Source organism: Trematomus bernacchii, unplaced genomic scaffold, assembly GCF_902827165.1.
Source record: "Trematomus bernacchii unplaced genomic scaffold, fTreBer1.1, whole genome shotgun sequence".
Lineage (NCBI taxonomy): Eukaryota > Metazoa > Chordata > Actinopteri > Perciformes > Nototheniidae > Trematomus > Trematomus bernacchii.
The window spans coordinates 587,515-610,832 of record NW_022987673.1 but is presented as its reverse complement, the minus strand read 5'-3'; the positions used below and the strand labels follow the sequence as shown (position 1 = coordinate 610,832).

The 23,318-nt window shown below is 41.7% G+C and overlaps 1 protein-coding gene across 1 annotated transcript; it reads right to left on the bottom strand.

The window, feature by feature from the left end:
• Positions 1-522: 522 nt before the first annotated feature.
• Positions 523-22,651, bottom strand: LOC117487509. Its single transcript, XM_034136143.1, has 11 exons — positions 22,452-22,651; positions 19,330-19,503; positions 18,889-18,925; positions 17,962-17,974; positions 17,484-17,524; positions 16,875-16,921; positions 16,266-16,483; positions 10,314-10,573; positions 1,810-1,926; positions 1,554-1,695; positions 523-1,051 (listed from the first exon to the last, which is right to left on the bottom strand). The coding sequence occupies exons 1-11, from the start codon at positions 22,562-22,564 to the stop codon at positions 714-716; spliced, it is 1,500 nt and encodes a 499-aa protein (XP_033992034.1). The 5' UTR covers positions 22,565-22,651; the 3' UTR covers positions 523-713.
• Between the last annotated feature and the right edge of the window lie 667 nt (positions 22,652-23,318).

Below are 23,318 nucleotides of genomic sequence, written 5' to 3'. Positions count from 1 at the left end.
GTGGAACAGGTTAATACGTGTTTGTGTTTGTGTATTTTTGCATTTGTGTGTATTGTGTTTATTTCCCGGGGAAAACACTCACGAGCAACACCGGCTGTTGTTATGCCTGCAGTGACGTAAAGTTACTCCGTTCTCCACCTGTAATTATGCCGTCACAAGCTTCAAAGTTGTATTTATCATCTGAATTTGCCGAAACAAATGTAATATTCTGAAAGACTTTGTTTATTTGAAATCAGATGAAAACAAACTGTAACGGACCATGCCGTGTTATCTATGATTACTATACGCCTTACATTCATTACATCAAAATGAGGGAGGGGAAGCGGCGCTGCGGAAGAGCAGAGTGGCGAATGAGAGGCGAGCTGTCATCTTCCCTTTACAAGCTTCAAAAATGCCTGTAGCTAATGAGATTTAATATAACAATCAAAAATAACAAAATATACACAGCTAGATCAGATGGCGTTCTTTTTAGATGCGACTTTAGAGTAGAGGGGAATTATTGAAACGGGATGTGTACAGTGTTCCACGGCATCCGTTGCTGCGAAAATGTGGGGCAGGGCTGTAAAGTGGGGGGGGGCAATGGCCCCCTGCCCCCCCCACTTCCGGCGGAGAAAAGGAGAAACGAGAGAAGGAAAGTAGCCTTCGCTCAGAATCTGTGTTACCTTCAAGGACAAGGGGAAATAGTTACAGGTAACAAAACAGTGGACTAGACTTCAACTGTCACACACACTCCACAAGGTTTTGCTGCAGGCTGCAGCTCCTTTATTTCGCACCGCGTCCACCACCTCTCGTGCTCCGTCATTTTTGGGTTTGGCTCTGGCTGACGTCATTTCAGATTCACTGATCACTCCAGACCCAAAGAGTTTATCCAGAAGGACGTTCAGCTCAGTTTGAGACACTCTTTGAATGAACTCTGTCCGAACTGAGAACAGCCACTGGTCTGCTGGAACTCTGCTCTCTGCTGGGACTCTGCTCTCTTCTGGAACTCTGCTCTCTGCTGGAACTCTGCTCTCAGCTGGGACATTTATCTGGGATAATTGCCGCCTTGGAACTGGAAGATAAACAGGGAAAATACTTTTGTTGAATAACAAACAATCACATTAAACAGATCTCTTACAAATTAAAGTAACTCAGCATTCCCAGAGGTGGATTTATGTTCACTTGAAGTTATAATATGTAACATTTCCTCATTAAAATGTCTAAAAACTAATACACCTATGTTATTCATGTTTTGTTGAGTTGTGTACATACATTATCTCAAATGGTTCAGAGAGATGTGTAATTTTAATCAAGGTAACAGTACGTTCATCACGGTCTCTTGTAATGGAGGCGTATCCACTTAACCATGAGAAGATGAATACTACAACTCCCATGATGCCACGCTGTTTCACCACCACACCACACTAGTTTTTACTATGGTTTTAGAATATTACAGGTTGTGTGTTTAATGTCGTAATGATGCGCTGCCATGGAGCCTTAATAGAGAATGCTATGAGATGGAGCTTTAGAGTTATCAGTCTATCACTGGGTCTGAGCTCAGGTGGAGTCTTTACCTTCCAGTGACACACGATAACTCCAGACTACGTTTCCACCTTGGTCCTTGACCTTCAAAACCACTCTCTCTGTGCTCGTCGTCAGGGAAACTTGAAATGTCGGAGGGTAATTTGGTCCAAACCTGGATTCAAATATTTTACTCTGAAAACCAGAAGCAGAAGTTAAATGTTTATCTGTTTCTTTCCTGATTGTGAATCCACATAAAATGTGTGTTAATGATCATTGTGTTTCATCAGAGGAGTATCAGTGACTCACCTCAGGCTGAATGAAGAAGCCCTCAGGTTCACAGTGCACACTGTAACCTTTAAACAGTTCCAGCTCACACTCGGAGGAGTTTGTGATGTGCACAGCACAGCTGTGTTTTTCAGCAACCTTCAGTAACAGGACATTTTGATCAATTTAAAACAACATATGTTGAGAGACCTGCTCTACAGAGAGATAAGAATTACAATCAATTAAGAATAACATTATGAGGACATATGTGAGATTAATGATAGTGTACAGTATAGGTAGTAGGGCTGTCCCGAATACAATTTTTCGCGCTCCGGATATTCGGTAGTAATCAGCAGCGAATATTCGGATATCCGGCGCGAGGGGGGGGGGTGGGCAGTAATCAGCAGCGAATAATCAGATATGTGTGAAGCGAAGTGAAGCGTGACGTTCGCGTTCGTGACGCTGTGAGTGAAAGATTGAGAGATTGAGTGATGAGATTGTATATATTTCCGCATTTTAACAGTGCAATTAAAAAGTATAAATATAGTATAAGAATGTGGTAATTTGCCTTTATTGATAGCATACATTAAAAAAAAAAAAAACGAATATCCGAATAATGAAATTGAAAACCGCATAGTAGGCCAACGACCGAATATTCAGATATTCGGGTACAGCCCTAATAGTTAGGTGTTAATCTTTTTCAACAGCTTAAACATTGCAAAGTTCAAATATGGGAGAGTTAGATATTTGAACTAACGTTATTTGTCATTCTAGTCGGACCCATTAGAGCGTAAAAACTGTAACTATAACTATCTGAAATAAATATGTGTACCATTAACTGTATTGCATTGTCTTCTTATGCGCAATTTCTTCATATTGTCTTTGTCTTTTTCGTCCTGCATTTATTGTGCCCCTCTCAGAAAATAACTGGCCCCTACCTGGCCCCCCCAGTCAAATTGGTCTAGAACCGCCACTGAGGACAAGTCAGCCAGAAGGTTTATTACCTGGGCTATACCAATCCCCCCACCTATCTCTGTAACCCCCCTTTTGTATTCTCTCAAATCCTTATCACCTTAGCGTTGTCCTCTCTTTACTTTTATTTGATTAGTTCTTAGTATTAAAGATTTGACTTTTTTTTGGTAACTAGTACTACTGATGTGCCGAGTCACGGTTGAGAAACTGCTTGATCTTGGACGTGCTCTGATGGAAGAAGTATCAGTCCAGACATCTGGGACCCCGTTTGGAGTCCTCCAGCTTCCTCCTCCAGGTCCACCTCTGCACCGCTGTGTTCCTCCTTTATCACGCACAGCAGCCACCGCTCATCGGTTCACTAAGGTCGCATTCACACGTATAGTCCGCAGTGGTGGGAAGTAGTGGAGTACAAATACTTCGTTACTGTACTTAAGTACATTGTTTCTGGTATCAGTACTTTACTCCACTACTTATTTTTCTGACGACTTTTTACTTTTACTTCTTACATTTTTAACACAAACACCTGTACTTTCTACTTCTTACATTTTGAACCCAAATACGTGTACTTTCTACTTCTTACATGTTGAACCCAAATACCTGTACTTTCTACTTCTTACATGTTGAACCCAAATACCTGTACTTTCTACTTCGTACATGTTGAACACAAATACCTGTACTTTCTACTTCTTACATGTTGAACCCAAATACCTGTACTTTCTACTTCTTACATGTTGAACACAAATACCTGTACTTTCTACTTCTTACATTTTCCAAACAGGCTGGTTACTTTAGATTTTAATCTGTGCATGGTGGCGTGATCTTTTGATATTTTTAAACACAAGTATCTGTACTTCTACTTGAGTAAAGGATGCGTTTACTTTTGCCATCTCTCTTTTGTGCGCACCAGACGACAGTTTGTTACATTGTTTAATTTTTCAGAAGGTTTGGTTTGCGTTCACACGGCAAAACTCAAACGGACTATGAACTTTAAACACAAGTCATGTGCACGGAAATGCTGTTCAACAATTGGTCAGACATTAAGGCGGTAAACACGCAAATCCTGGCAATTTCTACCGTAGCCTCCGCCATGGAGCATCGGCAGGTTATTTTCTCGCTGCTGTTAATCTGGAGAGCACATCAACAGACTCTAGTGGACGGCAGATATGATTATATAATCAGATGTGCGTTAAAAAACATAATAACGATGACCCTCGGTTGGATAGGAGTAGACACGCGTTGAGTCTCGCTCTCAAACATTTTCATATTTTGACTTTCTCGAAAACCCATAACTCTGTGTAGTGACCACGAGATCCATTTGTTTTTTGTCCTTTGTTTGTGATTCACTCGTGGGGCTGACCGAGGAATAGACGCTTGTAGTTTGAGAGAAAAAAAAACTACAAAAAAAAAGCTAGCAATGAGCTTAGCATGGCGTCTCTTGGAAGATCTCCGTAAAGCCCTGTCCTCCGATTTCAGGACAACCATATCGGCTCTCGACGCAAAGCTAGACCGGATTCAAGTTACAGTGTTGGACAATTACTTCGCTCGAACCCAACGCCAATATACAGGATGAACGATTGTTAGCCCTGGAAACTAGTTGCGTTACGCTAACAGAGAGCAATGCTGAACTGCTAGCCAAAGTCACCGACCTCGAGTCCCGCAGCCGCCGCAACAATATTAGAATTGTCGGCCTGTCCACTGAGGGGTCTCGTCCCTCTACTTTTTTCCCGGAGATGCTGGCGGAGGTCCTCGGCGTGGGCGTCCTGGATTCGCCACCGCAGTGTTATAGGGCCCATCGTTCACTCATCATCCGCCTCCACCGGTACCAACAGAAGGAGATGATCATCCGCGAAGCCCGGGCCAAAAGAGGCAGGCTACAATACCGAGGTACTCCTATTGCCATCTACGAGGATTACGCACCGGAGGTGATGGAACAGCGTTACAAATACCGGGAGGTTATGTCGGAGCTCTATTACCTGGGGCTCAGGCCAGCTCTGTTGTTTCCCGCAAGGCTTTCCATCATAACGAAGGAGGGTGGTAGGAAGAGATTCTCCTCTGTTGCCAAGGCTAAAGCCTACATAGCATCCATTCGTCATGACGACAACTAACACTGACACAGTTACCAGCCACTCTGATCATCCGTTTGCCTGGTTGGTCGGCCAGTAAGAGATCAATATTATTTTCTTATTAATCTCCTTTCATAATCACACTTTGACAATGCCTGTGGGTAACATCCCGCTTCCAAACACTGTATCGACATTGAACTGCTCATAATTGCACTCTTAATTGTTTACATGTTATGGTCCCCCATCAACGCCTCCACTCGGAGCATAAAAAACTCTTGCTAAAGTACGACGGGACCCAGGCACTTTGACTGTTTTGTGAGCTGCCTAAATTGACTATCTGTTGGTTTGTTTATGTGGCCTGAGATCTGTGTCCTCCTGTGCCTTACAGTTTTCTGCTATGTTCCCACATGCAGGTTGTTTACTTACCTATTATTGTTATTTGAAAAAGGTGGGTTGGGTACTTTAGTTCTGATTGTTTACAATGTGTTTTGTTTCACTTGTATATTCTTCCAAATTATAATGGGCTTCCTACTGTTAATGTAGGGAATGAGACCCGGAAGATGTAAATAAATACTGCACACATGCTGAAACTATTGTTCAGCATGATAATAATCACAATGCAAAGAAGACCAACATTGAGAAACTTCAGATGGTTCAACAGGAAGAGGGGAAGGCAGAGGAAGAGGTGAAAACAGAGGGAGGGGACCAGAAAGGAAACCTTTCTTTGGAGACAGAGGTACCTGTCGCAGGTGTTATCAAAAAGGTCATTGGGTATACTGAAATACTACCACAGGAATGGGATAATGATCAAGGAAAATCATACCCACCATTTGGAGAAGTGTCAGTGAATAGACCATTTGCCAACAAGAACCGCCCATTTCAAAGATCATGACTTCCTGAGCAAGCCTCAGATTCAACTGCCATTCTACAGGAAGATAGTAAAAGTCCCCAAACAAATGTTTCTGAAATAACTAATCAGTTCTACCTTATCTCTTCGCTACAATTCACGGCAAAACCTACGAGATGTTGGCTGATACAGGAGTAACTGAATCTTCATTGAGATCAATAACAGAGGATTTTGAGATGACTAAGGACATAAAGACCTGTATTGGAGTTACAGGCACACCTATAAAATGTGGAGTGACTAAACTATGTCCAGTTGAATGCAAAGACTTTGATGTTTCAAATATACATCACAAATTCGTGATTGTGCCAGATTGTCCAGTAAATCTGGCAGGAAGACATCTACTGTGTGCTCTAGGCCTGACTATTGTTTGCAATGACAATGGTTTAGAGTTGAGGAAATCTGAGGTTGTTGACAGGCTTTTTGATCTTATGACTTGCCACTCCCCAAGCACTCCTGAGTCTATTAAAAACCACCCGGCGTTGAACAGGGTTCCAGAACAGTTATGGTCTAGTCATAAGTATGATGTGGGTATAATTAAGGATGCAACACCAATGGTTGTGGTTCCTAAATCTGATTACCGACCTAATAAACGGCAGTACCCTCTGAGACCTGATGCAGAAGAAGGCATGGCTCCCATTATTGAGCAACTCCTAAAAGACGGAATAATTGTTCCAGTGCCAACATCTCCATGTAATACTCCACTTTTCCCAGTAAAAAAGGCAGATGGTGAAACTTGGCGACCTGTTCATGATTTGCATGCTGTAAATGAAGCTGTATTTGCTCGAGCACCTGTTGTACCTTACCCAGCAACAATCTTGTCTTCAGTACCTGGCAATGCAGATTGGTTCACTGTGATAGATTTGGCTAATGCATTTTTCAGTGTTCCAGTTGATCCTGAATCTCAAGATTGGTTTGCATTCACATTCAAGAACAAAAAGTACAAGTGGACTCGATGTCCACAGGGCTATTCAGAATCGCCGACAGTATATTTAGCTTCCTTGCAAGAGAATTTGCCAGGTTTTGTGTTTCCTAGGGACAGTACCTTAATTCAGTACATTGACGATGTGTTGGTATGCTCAACATCTGAGGAGAATTGTACTGTTGACACAAATGCTTTGTTACATTATTTGGCTTCACAGGGACACAAAGCATCCCTACGAAAACTCCAATTGGTGAAAAAACAAGTGCACTATATAGGACATGAGATATCTCAAAACAGACGAACAATTGGAAAAGACAGAATTAAAGCGGTATTGTCAATACCTAAACCACTGACAAAAAAGCAAGTGCTATCTTTTTTGGGATGCACAGGCTATTGTCGACAATGGATATGTAATTACGCAAAGTTATCTCAACCATTGTCAGACATTGCTCATGCGACAACACTGACTGCAAACGACTCAGTGACTTGGACTTCTGACGCTACTGACTCGTTTGAAAAACTGAAGGAATCGTTAGCTTCTGCTCCTGCCTTAGGCATACCTGACCTGTCTAAAGATTTTTAGCTTAGCAGTGGATGAGAAGAATGGGTATTATAATGCTGTCCTGCTTCAGAAACATGGCGACAAACTTAAACCAGTTGCTTATTATTCGCAGAGACTTTCAGCAGTTGTGAGAGGTCTTCCTACTTGTTCTAGAGCAGTGGCTGCAGCAGCATCAGCTGTCACAGCTTCTGCCTCCTTGGTAGCCTACAGACCTCTTATGGCACATTTCCACTGCAGCGCGTAGCACGGCTTAAGCGTGCCGTGCCAAACCAGGCCCGTTTTGTGTTGCGTTTCCACTAGGGGTAGTTACGGCTAACGGGTACTGTTTCACAGTTTTTCTGGCCCTCCAAAATCCAGGTTCTTACCGGGCCAACAACCGGGCTGAGTCGGGCTGAATATGCTAAACTAGAGAGAATCGCTGGCAAGGGGGGCTACAACTACAACAAAATGAACGGTAACACTTTACAATAAGGTACACAAAATGTGCTTAGTTACTGAGTAGTGAATAAGGAACGACTAGATAGTTAATGGTTAGTTAATGAGGAGTTCCTCAGTAACTGCGATTGAAGAACTGATGGTTAGTTACTGGTTAACAGACTGGGGGGTACTGTATTAATGAATCAATCGTTAATGGTTAGTTAATGAGGAGTTCCTTTGATTGAAGAACTCCTGTCCCACCTCCCAAACTTTCTTTTTAGTTGTGCATTGTATTTGTGCTTGAGAAACATTCCACTTGAACTTTATTTCAATGAAATTAGTAATAATTATTGTCCTACTTTTTAATTTGTTTTACAGAGTTTTTATTATTTATTTGTTTTCTCTTCTTTTTTGAGAAAGGACGTGTGATGCTGTTGACTAATTTACGTATGTTCCCTGAACGCCACACTGACAGCACGAGACAGACCTGCCATTCGCACATCACACAGTCAGACCTGCGTGACTGTAGGATAGCGGGAGATAAGGAAACATTTGGGAGAAAGAGTGGACGTTATTCCTCCTCCTCTGTTAGCATTGACCTAGTGAGTCAGTGAAAATTAGCATAACGTAGCCTGCTAACATATCAGTTTTTGCTACTCCACTGTATGACATGTATCCTTAAAATAGTTTGAATTGTGTTGAATAAGGTTATGAATGCTAGAATAGATGGCAAAACGAGTCAGGAGATGAATGGAATATGAATGGAATATGAATGTTTGTAATGTTAATCTCGTTTGCGGCTAAGCTAATGTGGCTAAGCTAATGCGGCTAACCTAAATTTGACACATTTTGTGACCACTGTCACAAAGGAAGCCTTGTGAGCTAATGTGAGCTAATCTTGATATATTAGAACTGTATGTTGATTGATTGAGATGAGATTGTAACTGTTCTGCACAAAGTTCTCTCTGACGTCCTGGAGCAGAGTCCGTCTACCACCCGCTGCACCATCGCTGCGGTGGAATCCTCCCGTTTCTGTGGATCTATAAAAGTGGATATCGTGCCGTGCCACAGCGTAGGACGCGGTAAAAATGTAAATCTGTATTTTATTATTAATGTGTGAGCACTCTGCCTATGCAAATGTTTTCATAACCAGCAGTGTATGGCTATGAGGATTTTTTGTTCAAGATGATAAATGTTTGAGGGCTCCACCCAACATTTTTAAAAGGTTTTGTTTTACTTGGGCCTAATGTTGACACTGTATAGTGAGATCTAAAGTCTGTATTGAGTTCTGCTCTACCAATATCCCTTGAATCTAGATATTTATTACCCCATAGATCACCTACCAAAGGTAAGGTTACAAGAAGGGTTACAAACGCTGTTGTTTATCAATTGAAATTCCTGATTATTTTTATATAATTGTGTTGTCCTTTTTTACTGCTTTATCACAGTACGGTAGGGGAGAAACGTGGAGGAGAAAATGGGTCTTTGGAATGCTGGGCATCAGAGGAACAAGGAGAATACCTATCCTGAGGCTGGTTAAGATCAAGGCGCCACTTAATTCCTCTTGTCACAAATTACGTTCGCCAAGTGTGGAGGGTGTACTGTACATGACTGCACTCGCAGAAAGTGGCTTTGTCCATTTCTCTGTAAACCACAGCCAGTCATTTGTGCACCCAGACACAGGAGCCCACACCCAAAACATTGAGCAGGCTTGGTCAACATACAAGTCCCAGGTCTGGAGACTGCGGGGAAACCGCACAGTGAAGACTCTGATGAGTCGTCTTGCTTTCATAGAGTGGACACATTGGCTGGCAAATGAACACAAAGATGGTCCCCTAGGCAGACTGTTGCATGACATAAGCCACTTTCACAAGTTCTAGATATAAAAGCAATCTCGTTTTGGTTACTGTCATTAATAAATTCAGGTTGTTTGTTTATATGTTCCTCATTTATATCAAATTTGTTAATTAAAATGTAAACTTGAGTGGCTATAGATCCGTCATTGTAATCAACAGTGTTTGTTTGTTTGTTTGCTTAACTAATGGTGAAGACATTATTAGTTAATGGGTAACTACTGTTTTTGATGCATAACTTTACTTGAGGGGACACAAACTGCTTAAAGGTGGGGTAGGTAATTTTGGAGAAACCGGCTCGAGATCGCTAGAATTTGAAAATACACAACCGGAGAAAATCTGCCACTTCCTTACAGAGCCCCTCCTCCAACACACACGAACGCGCACATGACCAATGAGGGCACAAGATAAGTTTGTGCACAGATGGAAGGCTGACAGGCAGGTAGGCCATCCAGTTATTTTAGCCGGGCCGGCTAAAATGATTGGTCGTGCTTTTTACAGTATTACAGCTTCCACAGATGATATTTTTGTATGGATTTTTTGTCAAAGCACTTCAGATATTCATTGCTATCGGGATGTTAAGTGCATTCCATGGAATATAACACAAAGTGTATCTCGAGCCGGTTTCTCAAACGTACCTACCCCACCTTTAAGGTAAACTTCGAGTTTGATAACCAAAGTAGAGTTTGGCACTCCAAGTAAATAATTAAGAATGAATTATTAACCTGCTCAAGCAATATATGCTAACAAATATTCAGTTCAGATAGATCTGATTCTTCTCACAACCAATAAAGTTTGAAAAGAGGAGCAGTGTGTGTGGAAACAGCTGTGGTTTTATGGTGAGCTGTACCTCCTCCTCAGAGACGTTGTTCTGCAGCAGATGTACATCCAGTATTTGTTCCTCTCTGCCCGGGGGTCGTAGGAACACCAGAACTTGGCCCATTATCCGCAGAAGCAGAAACCTTTTAAGGATGTCCCAGACCAGGCCATAGAAAGAGAGGTGAGGCACCTTCACCACCACGTGAGTGGGTGTGACCTCCAGCGGCTCCAAGATGCTCAGGCCTTCATCAGTGATGTGGACGACAGACAACAGGCCGTCCAGGAGCAGCGCTGTGGAGCAAAGAGCTGGTCATCTGTTGCATTGATGCTGAAACAGCTTCATCATATTCAATGTCACACCACTTTAGTTCAGAGCTAATGTTCATCTAATGTCATTCACTTTGGAGCCTCACTAGGATGTACCAGTTTATATCCTCCACCTTTTATTTTAATGTTTCATTATTGATCCGCCCCCTGTGATCTTTCTGGATGGGAGCATTTACTCTTATGCATAAACTTTATTAATTATTTTTGTATTTATAAGAATGCTGAATTGTTTGTCAGAACAGCTTGACTGTGTCCGGTTTCATGTCTGAGTGATTCTCTAGATGTGTGAAGAGTTCTCTAAAGCAGGGGTTCCCAACCTTTATTGTGCCAAGGACCGGCAGATACATTAAAAGAAAATCGCGGACCGGTTGTCAATTTTAACTGATTTTAATATTTACTCACCAGCAGCAGGTAGCAACAGAGGCTAATTGTATGTAACAGCCTGAACAAATACTAGAACAATATGCATCCAAAACATATTAACAAAGTTTAAAAAAGAACCGGTGTTGTTTTTTGGTTTTTCGGAAAACCAAAAAACCGACGTTATTCAGTTTTTAAACCAAAACGGGAAAACAGATAAATCAACGTTTTGGTTTTGTTTGTATGATTTACGGATAATCCAGTGAATGCTGGGAAAACGAGGAGAAGGCGCATTATGAAGGAGGTGTGTGTGTGTGTGTGTGTGTGTGTGTGTGTGTGTGTGTGTGTGTGTGTGTGTGTGTGTGTGTGTGTGTGTGTGTGTGTGTGTGTGTGTGTGTGTGTGTGTGTGTGTGTGTGTGTGTGTGTGTGACTGGCATTTGTTTTCAGAAGATATTATGATAGTGTCGTTCGTTCCGGTGCACGCCGACAGCATTTAGCATCGAGATTAATGCCGCGTTTCCACTACAGCGCGCAGCCCGGTTTAAGAGGGCTGTGACGTCAGCGGCCCGTTTGTGGTTGCGTTTCCACTTGGCCTAGTACCGGCCGGCTGGTCCTAATTCTCAGTTTTTCTGGCCTCATAAAATCGTGGGGCCAGGGCCAGAGGCAACCGGGCTGTGTTTGTGACGTCAACGCTCTCGGCTGCTGATTGGTCGGAGAGAATCGTCACAATCTGCGCGCGAGATAATCCATTTTTACAAACAGCATTTTTGTTAACGGAGGAGCTACAACAATGGCAAAGAAAAGCACACCATGGTCGGTCGAGGAAGTGACGACGTCCATTATATTGCAGATGATAAGGTCCAGCGGGTGCTCGACGGGACAACTCGCAATATCAAAGTCTTTCAGGAGGTCTCTACACAGACACTGGACTCTCCAACGGCGTTACTGGAGTCTGCATGGTACGTTTTTGCTAACGCTGTGTTATTTGCTTGAAAGCTTTGTGTCCCTGCTTTGTGTCCCCTGCTTTGTGTCCCTATCTGTTTTAAAGCTCACTTCTAACAAATAAGTCTATTTTATCCTTACATTTATGTTCGACAACCCCGATGGAGCCCCGAAGGCTAGCTAGGCAGATAGCATTAGCGAGAGCTATTGTTTGCTAACACCATATGTGCCATTGTTTACGTTCAGTTTGTCTTTTCTATAGTTGTTGTTGCTATTTATAGTATTGTGCTGCAGTAGTTTGTGGAATTTACAAGTCATGTTTCTGTTCTAGATGATTACATTGGGACTAGCGAGGAGGAACAGTTCCGAACAACGTCCTCTGCATCAACAGCACAAACCGAGGAGGAGAGGATCTGGCCCTGCAGGAACGGCAACTGGCCCAGCAGAATCAATGCCATGTCTTATCTTATTGCTTGTTGATAAATAATTGCACCCACCAGCGATCGCACAGAAAGATGGCATCATCTAGGCGTCCCTCTGCAGTCAGAAATATCATAAACACCATCGTCCACAAAGCACTGTACAGGGGTTTATGGATTTAAGAGAATACTTATCACAGTGAAACCTTTATCATCTGTTGCAATTAAAGCAAATAAGAGAATAAATACTTGGTTAAATAATACATTTTAACTCTTTAGCAGGACAACTCTGCATACTGTTTGAAATTGAGTTTGCTAGCTTGAGGTCCTCCTCTAAAACATAACATTACATAATGGTATTAAGAATACATGATAAATACATGTAGAAAAATTACTCAATTGTAATACCCTCGTTGTGCTAGACTCAAACACATTGCTTATATATTTCAAAGAGAAGAGAACAAAAGAAAACACCTATACAAAGAGAGCGGTGCACAGCGCTTAATATTTACTTGCACTATATTTCTGTTGATCTGGGTTATTGTGTTGCACTGTTGGAGGAGCCTGTGACCTAAGATGTTCATTGTCATAACTACACTAGCTATGTTCGTATGACAAAATAAAAAACCTTGAACCTTGAGGCTGTGTCTTTCAGACAAACCATCATAATCATATTATTTTATGCTGTGGATACTTTAGCCTCCATCCATGTTAACAATTTTTTACACTTGCATTTATGAATATAGTTCTGTTGTGTTTTACACTTTTGTATTTATGTTTATAGTTTGCTTTGATATTTGCTTAATTTATTAGATTATTATTATGGGGGCAGTACTGGTGCTTGAAATTCAAATATTTACTAAATAGTCAATTCTGATAACATTTTTTTGGTTTAAATAATTTGACAAACACATGTATGTGAAAAAGAAAAGATGTATTTATGTTCAATACAATACAATGAATATTTAGGTATTACACGTAGGTTTTCCTCAGGCATCCTGAAGTTCTCCACCCACTGAGTGTGTGAAAGATGGAACAATCACATTCCACCACTCGGTAGCTCGGTCGGTAACTTCTGAAATACACAAACAAAAGCATACATATTTTAATACGTAAAAGTGGTAGCTACAATTAATTAAATACTTGAAATACTTTGGTCGTATAGGGAGAGTGAGCCTAAACACATTGCTAGTTAGCGAACGTTAGCTTACCAAGTAGCATTGTAGTTAGTAGTGATTCGAGTCGTCCTGTAGTCTCTGCGGCGTAGGAGGACTGCCCGAACTCTCGCGTCAGCTTCTTCTATACCTCGTCTTGCTATACGTCGCCTCTTTCGAAACAACTCTTGTCTATTTCTTGTGATAATAAACCACACAGCAAAAAACAAGCAAACGATCGCTTTCACATCTCCATTGTTGTGTCGCATTGAAGATGACGTCACGGCAGTTTTAAGCAGCGTCGCTCCGCCTACACTGTTACTATAGATACTGACCCGGTTCCTAAACTGTAATGGAAACGCGCCACAAAGTGAGCTGGTCCTAACGAGGCCGGGCGCGGCCAAAGGAGGCCGAGCGGGGCCGAGCGAGGCTGTGTAGTGGAAACGCGGCATAAGATTAAACACATTTTTTTATTATTTTTTTTTATTTATTTAACCAGATAAAAACATTGAGATAAAATCTAATTTTCAATGCTGACCTGGCCAAGAAGGCAGCAACGTTACGTTACACATAACACATAACACAAACATATAAAATACAGAGAACATAACAAAGAAAACAAAAGACGAAAAAGCAGTTTATTTTGGGAACAGCCGCATAAATGCCGGTGTCGGACAGACACAAACACACCGAACACACAGAGCTGAGCTGAGCAGAGCACATACACACACACATCATGCGCCTTGGTGACTGACTGGACATCTCCTTCATAAAACTAATACAAGGGGGAGTAATCGGGCAGTTCGATGTGTGTAGAGATGTGTGTAGAGGTGTGTGTGGTTAACACGTAGCAGCCTGCAGTCACTCTTTTAAGCTGTTCTGATGAAGTTAAACACAGCGAATGCGGTGCGTAAAAAGGCACGGCTCTTTACCCGCTGGTGCTGCACTTCTCAGAGGCGGAGTATACGTCCCGCTGCCTCCTGATGCTGCAGCCATTTCATGAAGTGAAGGAGGGTTTCCTTCTATAAAACAGCTTCGGGCAGCAGATACCGTGAGAGTCCCGGACATTAATTCATAGATTAATAGGTAGGCAGACTGGTTTACTCTCCTGTTTTGCCAATCCGGTGCTTAAAAAGCTTTACACCCCTGGCTGACATGTCCTTAAAATGAAGTCCGAGTTTGAAATATATCTCAAATAATGTATGCACCACCATTTCCCCACATAAACATAACAGTCTGCAATCAAACGGTTGTCTCCTGTGCGCTCCTCTTCCTACTTGGCGCACCGGTAACATTCTCGTGCGAGGCTGAGACCTTATGCTGCGTTCACACCGGACGCGATGCGATGTTTGGGGGTGGTGCGATTACATGTAAAGTGAATGCAGAGACGCGGACAGACGCGGACAGACGCGAATTCGATCCGACGGCGAGCATGAAGCGGTGTACGCGGCGCGAATCACGCGATTGAGGCGATTGAACGGTGCCGCGTTAAACGCGAGAGTTCAATTTTTTCAACTCGAGCGTCAAATTCACGTGACGCGGAAGCCAATCAGCGGTGAGGATCTCAGCCTGCCGTCACTGACGTTCAACCACACAACATCAGCCGTTAGCTGTTAGCAGTTAGCACTCAGAGCTCACAGCTCCTCATATCTGTTCAGAAACTGGACAAAAGTGAAACAAGTACAAACCACAGACTGTCTGTGTCATGGCGAATACAGTCGCTGCTTTATTTATGTCTGTAGGCCGTTGTTATGAGTGTGGAATGAGCATAGACAACGTTAGCTTAGCCTGGTCGACCCGATCTTCATTCAGAAAACAAGCATTTTAAAAGGTTTTTCTCCTGCCGTCTAGTCTGCAGACGTGTCAAAGCATTAATTCATGGTTTTTACTAACCGGTATCAGTATGTTGTTACTTCGGCATCATTTTGAAACGTGTATTACAATTTAATCACAGTAAAATATGTTCATTTTGTTGTAGTTGTAGCTCCCGAGCCAGCGCGTCTTGTTTGAATGATGCGAGTAAACACAGCTGACAGCCGCGGTGAAACTCGAGCGATTAGAGCGAAGCGAATATTCGCATCGCGTCCGGTGTGAACGCAGCATTAGGCTGAGCCGCCGAATCCCTCGGAACATCATAAAAGCCATTTTCAACGGTTTTCTGGTGAAAGATTAACTAGCTACTGGATGAAATAATATGACTGGTGGCATAGGTGCGAAAATTAGGGTATATTGAAAAATATATTATGATAATAAAATATGTTTATATATTTATAATTCTGCAAATATTACGATAAACTCACAGCTATTTCGCGGCCCGGCAGTAACACCTCCGCGGACCGGTACCGGGCCGCGGACCGGGGTTTGGGAACCCCTGCTCTAAAGCTTTCAGGGCGTAGAAAGTCTAACTTATAAATGTTGTTGTCTGTTGTTTTGTTTTGTACATGGTTCAGCTAGACTGACAATGTAAAGAGCAGAAAGAGCAACAGATGGATAACAAAGTAAGAATTAATCAAACTGCTAGCTTAGCATCACAACAGTAACAGAGAGTTAGCGTTGAGTTAGCACTGTTAGCAGCTGAGCATGCTGTGGACTGACCAATCACAGTTTAAATGTCTTTCATATTACAGTGAAGAGACTGTTTGGTGTCTGAATTATACAGTTGTTATCTTTGTTAAACTAGTTTAATAAAGCTGCTTCATAACCTTTGAGCGGTAGTGGATATTAAAAGGTGCCACAGAAACCTTATATAAGTGTATATTTGTTAACACTAGATGTCCTTACCTTCCTCTGTCTCACTGTGTGGCAGGTGGAGCTGGCAGACAGCAGCTTCATCAGAACTCTTCACGTCGAACAGCGGCCCTGCTGCCTGCTTGCCAGCTGATTGGAGGAGGCTCTCTTCCCAAGGGACCGTCCTGTACAGAAGCTCCGCCTCCTGAGCCATGACGAACACCAGGCCAGTCGATGCACACTGGAACGCACCTGGACCAGGACACCTGAAGCTGTAGACACACAGGGGACAAGTTACTACAACAAGCCTTCACTGGCCTGTGTTCTGACTGACAGGTGTTCATCCAGCTGGATCTGACCTGGAGGAGGGTTTGTTGAAAGATCTGAAACACCTGATGATTACAGGAACATCACTGAATGTGTCCACATGCATCAGGATGTGTGTGTACACAAAATGTCATTAAATTAACTAAATATCTATCCAGCGAGGATCTAGACTGGTACAAGAAAACAATCCTACACACAGAGGCATTATTTTATTTATGTCTGTTAGAAAGAGATTGGATGAAATACCTCATGGTGAAAGACATGAAATTAAACACAATAAAATAAATATATATTTCGAATGTGTTTAAATAATGTTTGGTCATGTTATAGCATTACCTGTATGAAGATCCAGTTGTGTGTTCAGGTGAGAAGGATTCAGGAGCCTGGAACAAACAAAGTTATTTATTTATTATTTGAAAAATGCAAATTGGTCTGGATCATCTGAGTTCATTTACAATTTCAAACGGTCAAAACACAGTATTATCAGCCAATCACAGAGCAGAAGTACCAGCCAATCACAGCACAGTATTATCAGCCAATCACAGCAAAGTATTACCAGCCAATCACAGAACAGAAGTACCAGCCAATCACAGCACAGTATTACCAGCCAATCACAGCACAGTATTACCAGCCAATCACAGAGCAGAAGTGCAAGCCAGTAGGAATATTACCCATTTCGTCGGGGATCCAGATATTTTAAATGGCATCGTCATATACATTTATTGCATCAACTTGGTGATATGTAATCCTCTTAGACACACCTCCCATTAAAAAAAAGAAACAAACACTAATTAAATAGAAATATTCTTAACTCATAATCGAATACCTGAATCATTTCGATCAATTGCGAGCGTTATAGCGTTTAACTCAACAGCCCAAAGATTTATATTTGAATTCAGTGGTGAAATAAATACACTTCACTCTGTTCAACTGCTCCTCTCTCACCTTTCTGTCTGTCTTCACTTCCTGTTGCACATCGGAGTCACCTGATGGAGAGAAGAGGTGACAGAGAAAGAATAATTAAACTTGAACAAAGAGAAACATTAGCAGCCAAAATGTTTGAATAGAGCTGTAACAACATGGAATTAAAAGATATTGTTGTTGTTCTATAAAGACCTTTTAAGATCAGATATCTTGATGAATGGAGGATATTCAGTACTCACAGTTCTTCTGGATCTTGGCTCTGATCGTCTCATCATCTCTGATCCTGTAGGGATGAACACAATCCAACAGTTATGGATCCAGTTTAAAATAAGTGTTTGTTCTTTGAGTCAGCTTCAGAGTCCTGACTGATCTCATGCTTTACATCCCATCATATCTTCTCTGCAAACACTACGACTGACTGCCACAGCTCTCAGCTGCATTACAGGAAGTAACAGTCATTAGTCAAGGAGCTAAAAACATCCCATCAAAAACAGACTACCTTTTCCACTCTTCTGTCAAATCCCATATGTCTGGTGGAAAGTTGATTACTTACTAAATGTGGCTTTGCATTTCCAGCTGGCCTTCTATAGTTGATGGAAGAATGAAAGAGCCTGCAGTCAGTGGGTAACATCACTGATCTGTTGTGATTCCCCAGTGAGAGAAACACCTCCCTGTGTTTCATACAATACTGCTGAACCAGCAGAGACCCCTTACTGACCTGAGGGTCTCCAGTCTGCAGTCTGGACTCTCCAGAAGATCTCTCAGCAGCTTCACATCTGAATCCTGCAGAGCGTTGCCTCTCAGGTCCAGATCTCTCAGATGGATGTTGGACTTCAGAGCTGAGGCCAGAGCAGAACAGCTGATCTCTGACAAACTGCAGCTCCTCAGTCTGAATAAAGAAAACATGATGAGGATAAACATCAGTTTATAATTCAATCAGATTTTACTCAACATTTAAATGAATCTGAACAGAAACATCTGTCTACTTCAGAAAGTGAACTTTATCATGTAAAACTAAAATGACTTCAGATGACCTTTATTCAGACGTTATCGTTTACTAAATATTAAATACATAGATTTACTTTTTACAACTAACATCTATTACAGTTCCTTTAAGAAACAGTCAACATGTATGTCTGCAGTTCTTACTTCTTACTCTTCAAAATGAAACATGAATATAAGGACATTTACTACTTTATGGATGCAAGTTATTAATGAATATAAATGAGGTTAAATGACAAAGTGAACATGTGAGATCTCCAGCAGTAACAGAGAGTCAGTGAACTGACCTGAGAGTCTCCAGTCTGCAGTCTGGACTCTCCAGAAGATCTCTCAGTAGCTCCACTCCTGAATCCTGCAGAGCGTTGTTGTGACTCAGGTCCAGATCTCTCAGATGGATGTTGGACTTCAGAGCTGAGATCAGAGCAGAACAGCTGATCTTTGACAACCTGCAGCCCCTCAGTCTGAATAAAGAAAACATGATGTAAGTTTAGAAAACAATGTTCCTGTTTGAAATAACTCCAGGTTTAATAATCTGTTCAGAGTGAAACAGGGTTTTAATGTCAGAGATGATGCAGAAACAATCCACTGATAATCTGGAACTTTAACTTTGATCAGATGTTGAACAACTCCTTCATCTCCCTCACAGATCATCAGTACTGACAGCATCTCCACTGACTCATGGAGCACAGAGTGAGTCTGTGGAAGCTCAAACACTCTCCCTCACACATTCACCTTCTCTTTGTTACTCTGATCAATATTCAGTCATTAGCAAAAACGGAACAAATAAAAATAACATTATATTTGTTCAAATTCAGAAAATCATAAACACAAACAGATCAATATGAACTGCAGTCAGTGAACTGACCTGAGAGCCTCCAGTCTGCAGTTTGGACTCTTTAGTCCAGAAATCAGCCGCTTCACATCTGAATCCAGCAGAGTGTTGTTACTCAGGTCCAGATCTCTCAGATGAGAGGGGTCAGACTTCAGAGCTGAGGCCACGACTTCACATTGAGCCTCTGAGAGTAAACAGTGATTAAGTCTATAATAAAACATATATTACAACATGTGTTTAAAAAGAGGAAACATTATATTAACATCAAGCATTTGATGAAAAAAGATTTGACATGTTCTGATAGACATTTGCTGTTAGTCCATTTAATATAATATATAATAATTAGGGCTGTCAAGTTAACGCGTTAATAACGCGTTAACGCAAAAAAAAATTAACGCCACTAATTATTTTAACGCGATTAACGCATGTGTATTTTTTGTCCTCGGCCGCCGTAGTTTCAGAGCGCATCGAGTTTAAAATACCATCGACAAGCTGATGCTGACAGCCCCGCTCCTGCCGCCCGTTTGTGGCAGACTACACTTCCACGCTCACTGGCAGGCCCGGACTGGCCATCGGGAGGACCGGGAGGGAGTGTGTATGTGTGTGGCGCGACTCGTGCGAGCGAGGCACACCTTACGTGTTGTTGTTGTTAGCATCTGGTGCTAGCTAGCTGCGCTAACGGATATAAGGAGCTGTTTCAATGACATTTCGCCGACAACTGCGCCGAGCACTTGACTTTATGCAGGTAGCCAGACAGTGGGACATTGTACGAAAAGTCAGCACACTCAGCACGGATAGTGCGCGCAACATGATTGCAGCATCCAGGCAGCTCCCGTTGGAGCATATGCCTTGCCACACACACACACACACACACACACACACACACACACACACACACACACACACACACACACACACACACACACACACCACACACACACACACACACACACACACACACACACACACACACACACACACACACACACACACACACACACACACACACACACACACACACACAGTATTGTATGAGAGAGGTTCCAGGTTGAATTGAGGCGAATATTTGTAATGTTCAGGTTGTTGTGTTTAATATTCATGAGAATATTTGTCATTGTTCAAATGATAATAAACAAACATATAAAGCATATTTGTCCACTCATATGTTGATAAGAGTATTAAAAACTTGAAAGATATCCCTCTAAGGTACATTTAGAACAGATAAAAAATGTGCGATTAATTTGCGATTAATCGCGATTAACTATTTTAATCGACTGACAGCCCTAATAATAATATATGATAATAGAGTGTAATGAGTTGTCAGTGTGATCTGATCACATGTCTGTGCTCCTGCTGTCACTGACTGTTACCATAGAAACAGAAATTAAATGAATCACTTGACAATATTAGAGATGAACATATTTAAATGTTAGTTAATATGTGGATGTGAATGATGGATGAAGGATGCTTTGGCTTCTCTGAGCAGCTGAACATTTATTGCGCACACAATTAACAAACCAATAAAGTTTCAATATGTTCAACTTGATAGCATCAGATGTTCCCAGTATATCAGCATTGAGACATAACTCTGTTATTGGTGGGAAATGATATAGATCTGATTTTAAACTCTAACACATTGTGATCACAACGTGTTTAATGATAAAGAAACTACTAGAAATTAATCATTAAAAAAAGGGTTGTTGCTTCACTTAAGGTTTGGAGGGAAGTCTGTCGTAATCAAAAACGATATGAAGATGGAATCTTCTTGAAAGAGGAACTGATCAAGACTTCCCTCCTCACAAACTGAACAAAGACCACCACATGTTGAAACTATGGGCTTCTAAGGGCTTGAGGACATTTGGACAAATGTTCGGTGATAAAGACGTGAAGTCCTTTGAACAGCTTTCGTTACAATATGATTTACTCAAATACCATTTATTCAGATTCTTCCAAGTGAGGAGTTATCTTTCCGGCATTTAAAAAGAGATCTTTTCAAGACATCAAGCCATTAATAAAATACATGCTTACAGTTTATGACCCTGGAGTGGAAACAACATTTCTAACTCAGATGGTTCAAATATTACATTAAGAAATCAAGATGAACACAGTATTATTAATGTAACAAAGAAATGGGGAAATGAATGATCCTGCAATATGCCAGTAGCAGATTGGGAACAAATGTGCAGAAACATTCAGAACACAACCAACTCAAACTACTGGAAAGAAAACACATGAAGCTTTTAACTCCATCCTTTAAGACACCCCAGATTCAAAGTGAACACAAACAAACCCTCACTTCAAAATGCTGGAGAGAATGTGCTGAGCAGAAACCAGACACATATATTCTGGGCCTGTGATGTGTTGGGAGACTTCTGGGAAACAGTTTGAAGAGAAATGTCCAATATCTTGTTCTCTCAACAAAAACCCATTGTCCCTATCACTGGGGAAACACCAGAGGAGATACAGAAAGATTCCTATCTATTTCTGGTCATTAGAAAAGCCATCATCAAACTAATGACAAGGAATTGTCTAAAAGATAATAACTTAGTGAACTCACAATGGAATAACTTAGTAAATGAAATCTATGTAACGGAGAAAACAACTAGATTAGAAACCAAATGCATATCTTTGAGGAAAGGTGGGAGGAATGGGTCAGTATAGAACAATACAGTGAATATAATTAATGTGTACCTGAGTATTCATAATGTATTCATAATGTATCCATTCTTTCATTTGTAATATTATTAATACTATTATCTTATTATGTCTTCTCTGATTTCTCATCTGTTATGTAGTTCATCTTGTACTTAGATGTGTTTATTTGGTTATGTATGCTTTGTGAATATTTTCTTAAAAAGCAAAGAAAAAAGCAAAGAAAGTAATAATAACATGTTTCTGTGATAACTGTAAGTCCTGCTGTGTGGTGTGATCACATGCTGAGAAACCTCTAGAGTCCTTCATGTGTTTGACATGTCGCCTCCATCACTCAATATGAAGAGAGGAACGCTTCAGTTTAACTATTATTATAAATAAATAGAAGAACAGTGTTGGTTTATTTTCTCAGTATTTAAACAGCAGAAATGTTAAAGTGTTTATTTGAATAATTAAACTCCTGATCCACATTAGTTTATAAAGTTAATCACATCTGGACTTACTTGAACTTCCTGCAGTTCCTCACAGCTGGAAGCAGTCTCAGTCGTCCCTCCGGTGATGTGTTGTACTGATCCAGGTCCAACTCATCCAGAACCTCCTCTGACATCTGCAGCATGTAGGCCAGAGCAGAGCAGTGGATCACAGAGAGTTTCTTCTCTGATCTGTTCCCTGACTTCAGGAACTCTGTGATCTCCTGATGTACTGAGTGGTCCTTCATCTCTGTCAGACAGTGGAAGATGTTGATCATCCTGTCAGGAGAGGATCCACTTCTCATCTCCTTCAGGTTGCTGATGGCTCTCTGGATGGTTTCTGGTCTGTTGTCTGTGCGACCCAGCAGGCCTCCTAACAGTCTCTGGTTGGACTCCAGAGAGAGACCGTGGAGAAAGCGGACCAACAGGTCCAGGTGGCCATTTTCACTTTGGAGGGATTTCTCCATGGCTCCCTTTAGGAAGTCATCCAGGGATGGGTAATCCTGATCACTGCTGTTGCTATAGTCTCCCTGCAGGAAGTCCTTCAGGGACAGGTCATCATCATCACTGCTATCATTGTCTTCGTCCCAGTATCCCAGCAGGAAGTCCTTCACTACCTTTGTGTCTCTGTTGGTGTAACAGTGCAACATGTAGACTGCAGCCAGAAACTCCTGAATGCTCAGATGAACAAAGCAGTAGACTGTTTTCTCAAAGATCACTCTCTCTCTTTTGAAGATCTGTGTACAAACTCCTGAGTGCACCAAGGCCTCGGTGACGTCGAGACCACAGCGCTGCAGGTCTTCTTGGTAGAACATGATGTCTCCTTTCTCCAGATGTTCAAACGCCAGCCTCCCCAGCTTCAGAAGAACCTCCCTGTCAGCCTCCGTCAGCTGCTGTGGA

Excerpts from the sequence above, each read along its gene's own strand:
- LOC117487509 (XM_034136143.1), bottom strand. The coding sequence starts at position 22,564 with ATGCTGCAGATGTCAGAGGAGGTTCTGGATGAGTTGGACCTGGATCAG. Across the intron at positions 18,926-19,329 it reads TGCAGACTGGAGGCTCTCAG|ACTGAGGGGCTGCAGGTTGT; the intron begins GTCAGTTCACTG and ends TTCTTTATTCAG. Across the intron at positions 10,574-16,265 it reads ACACAGTGAGACAGAGGAAG|CGCTGCTCCTGGACGGCCTG; the intron begins GTAAGGACATCT and ends TTTGCTCCACAG.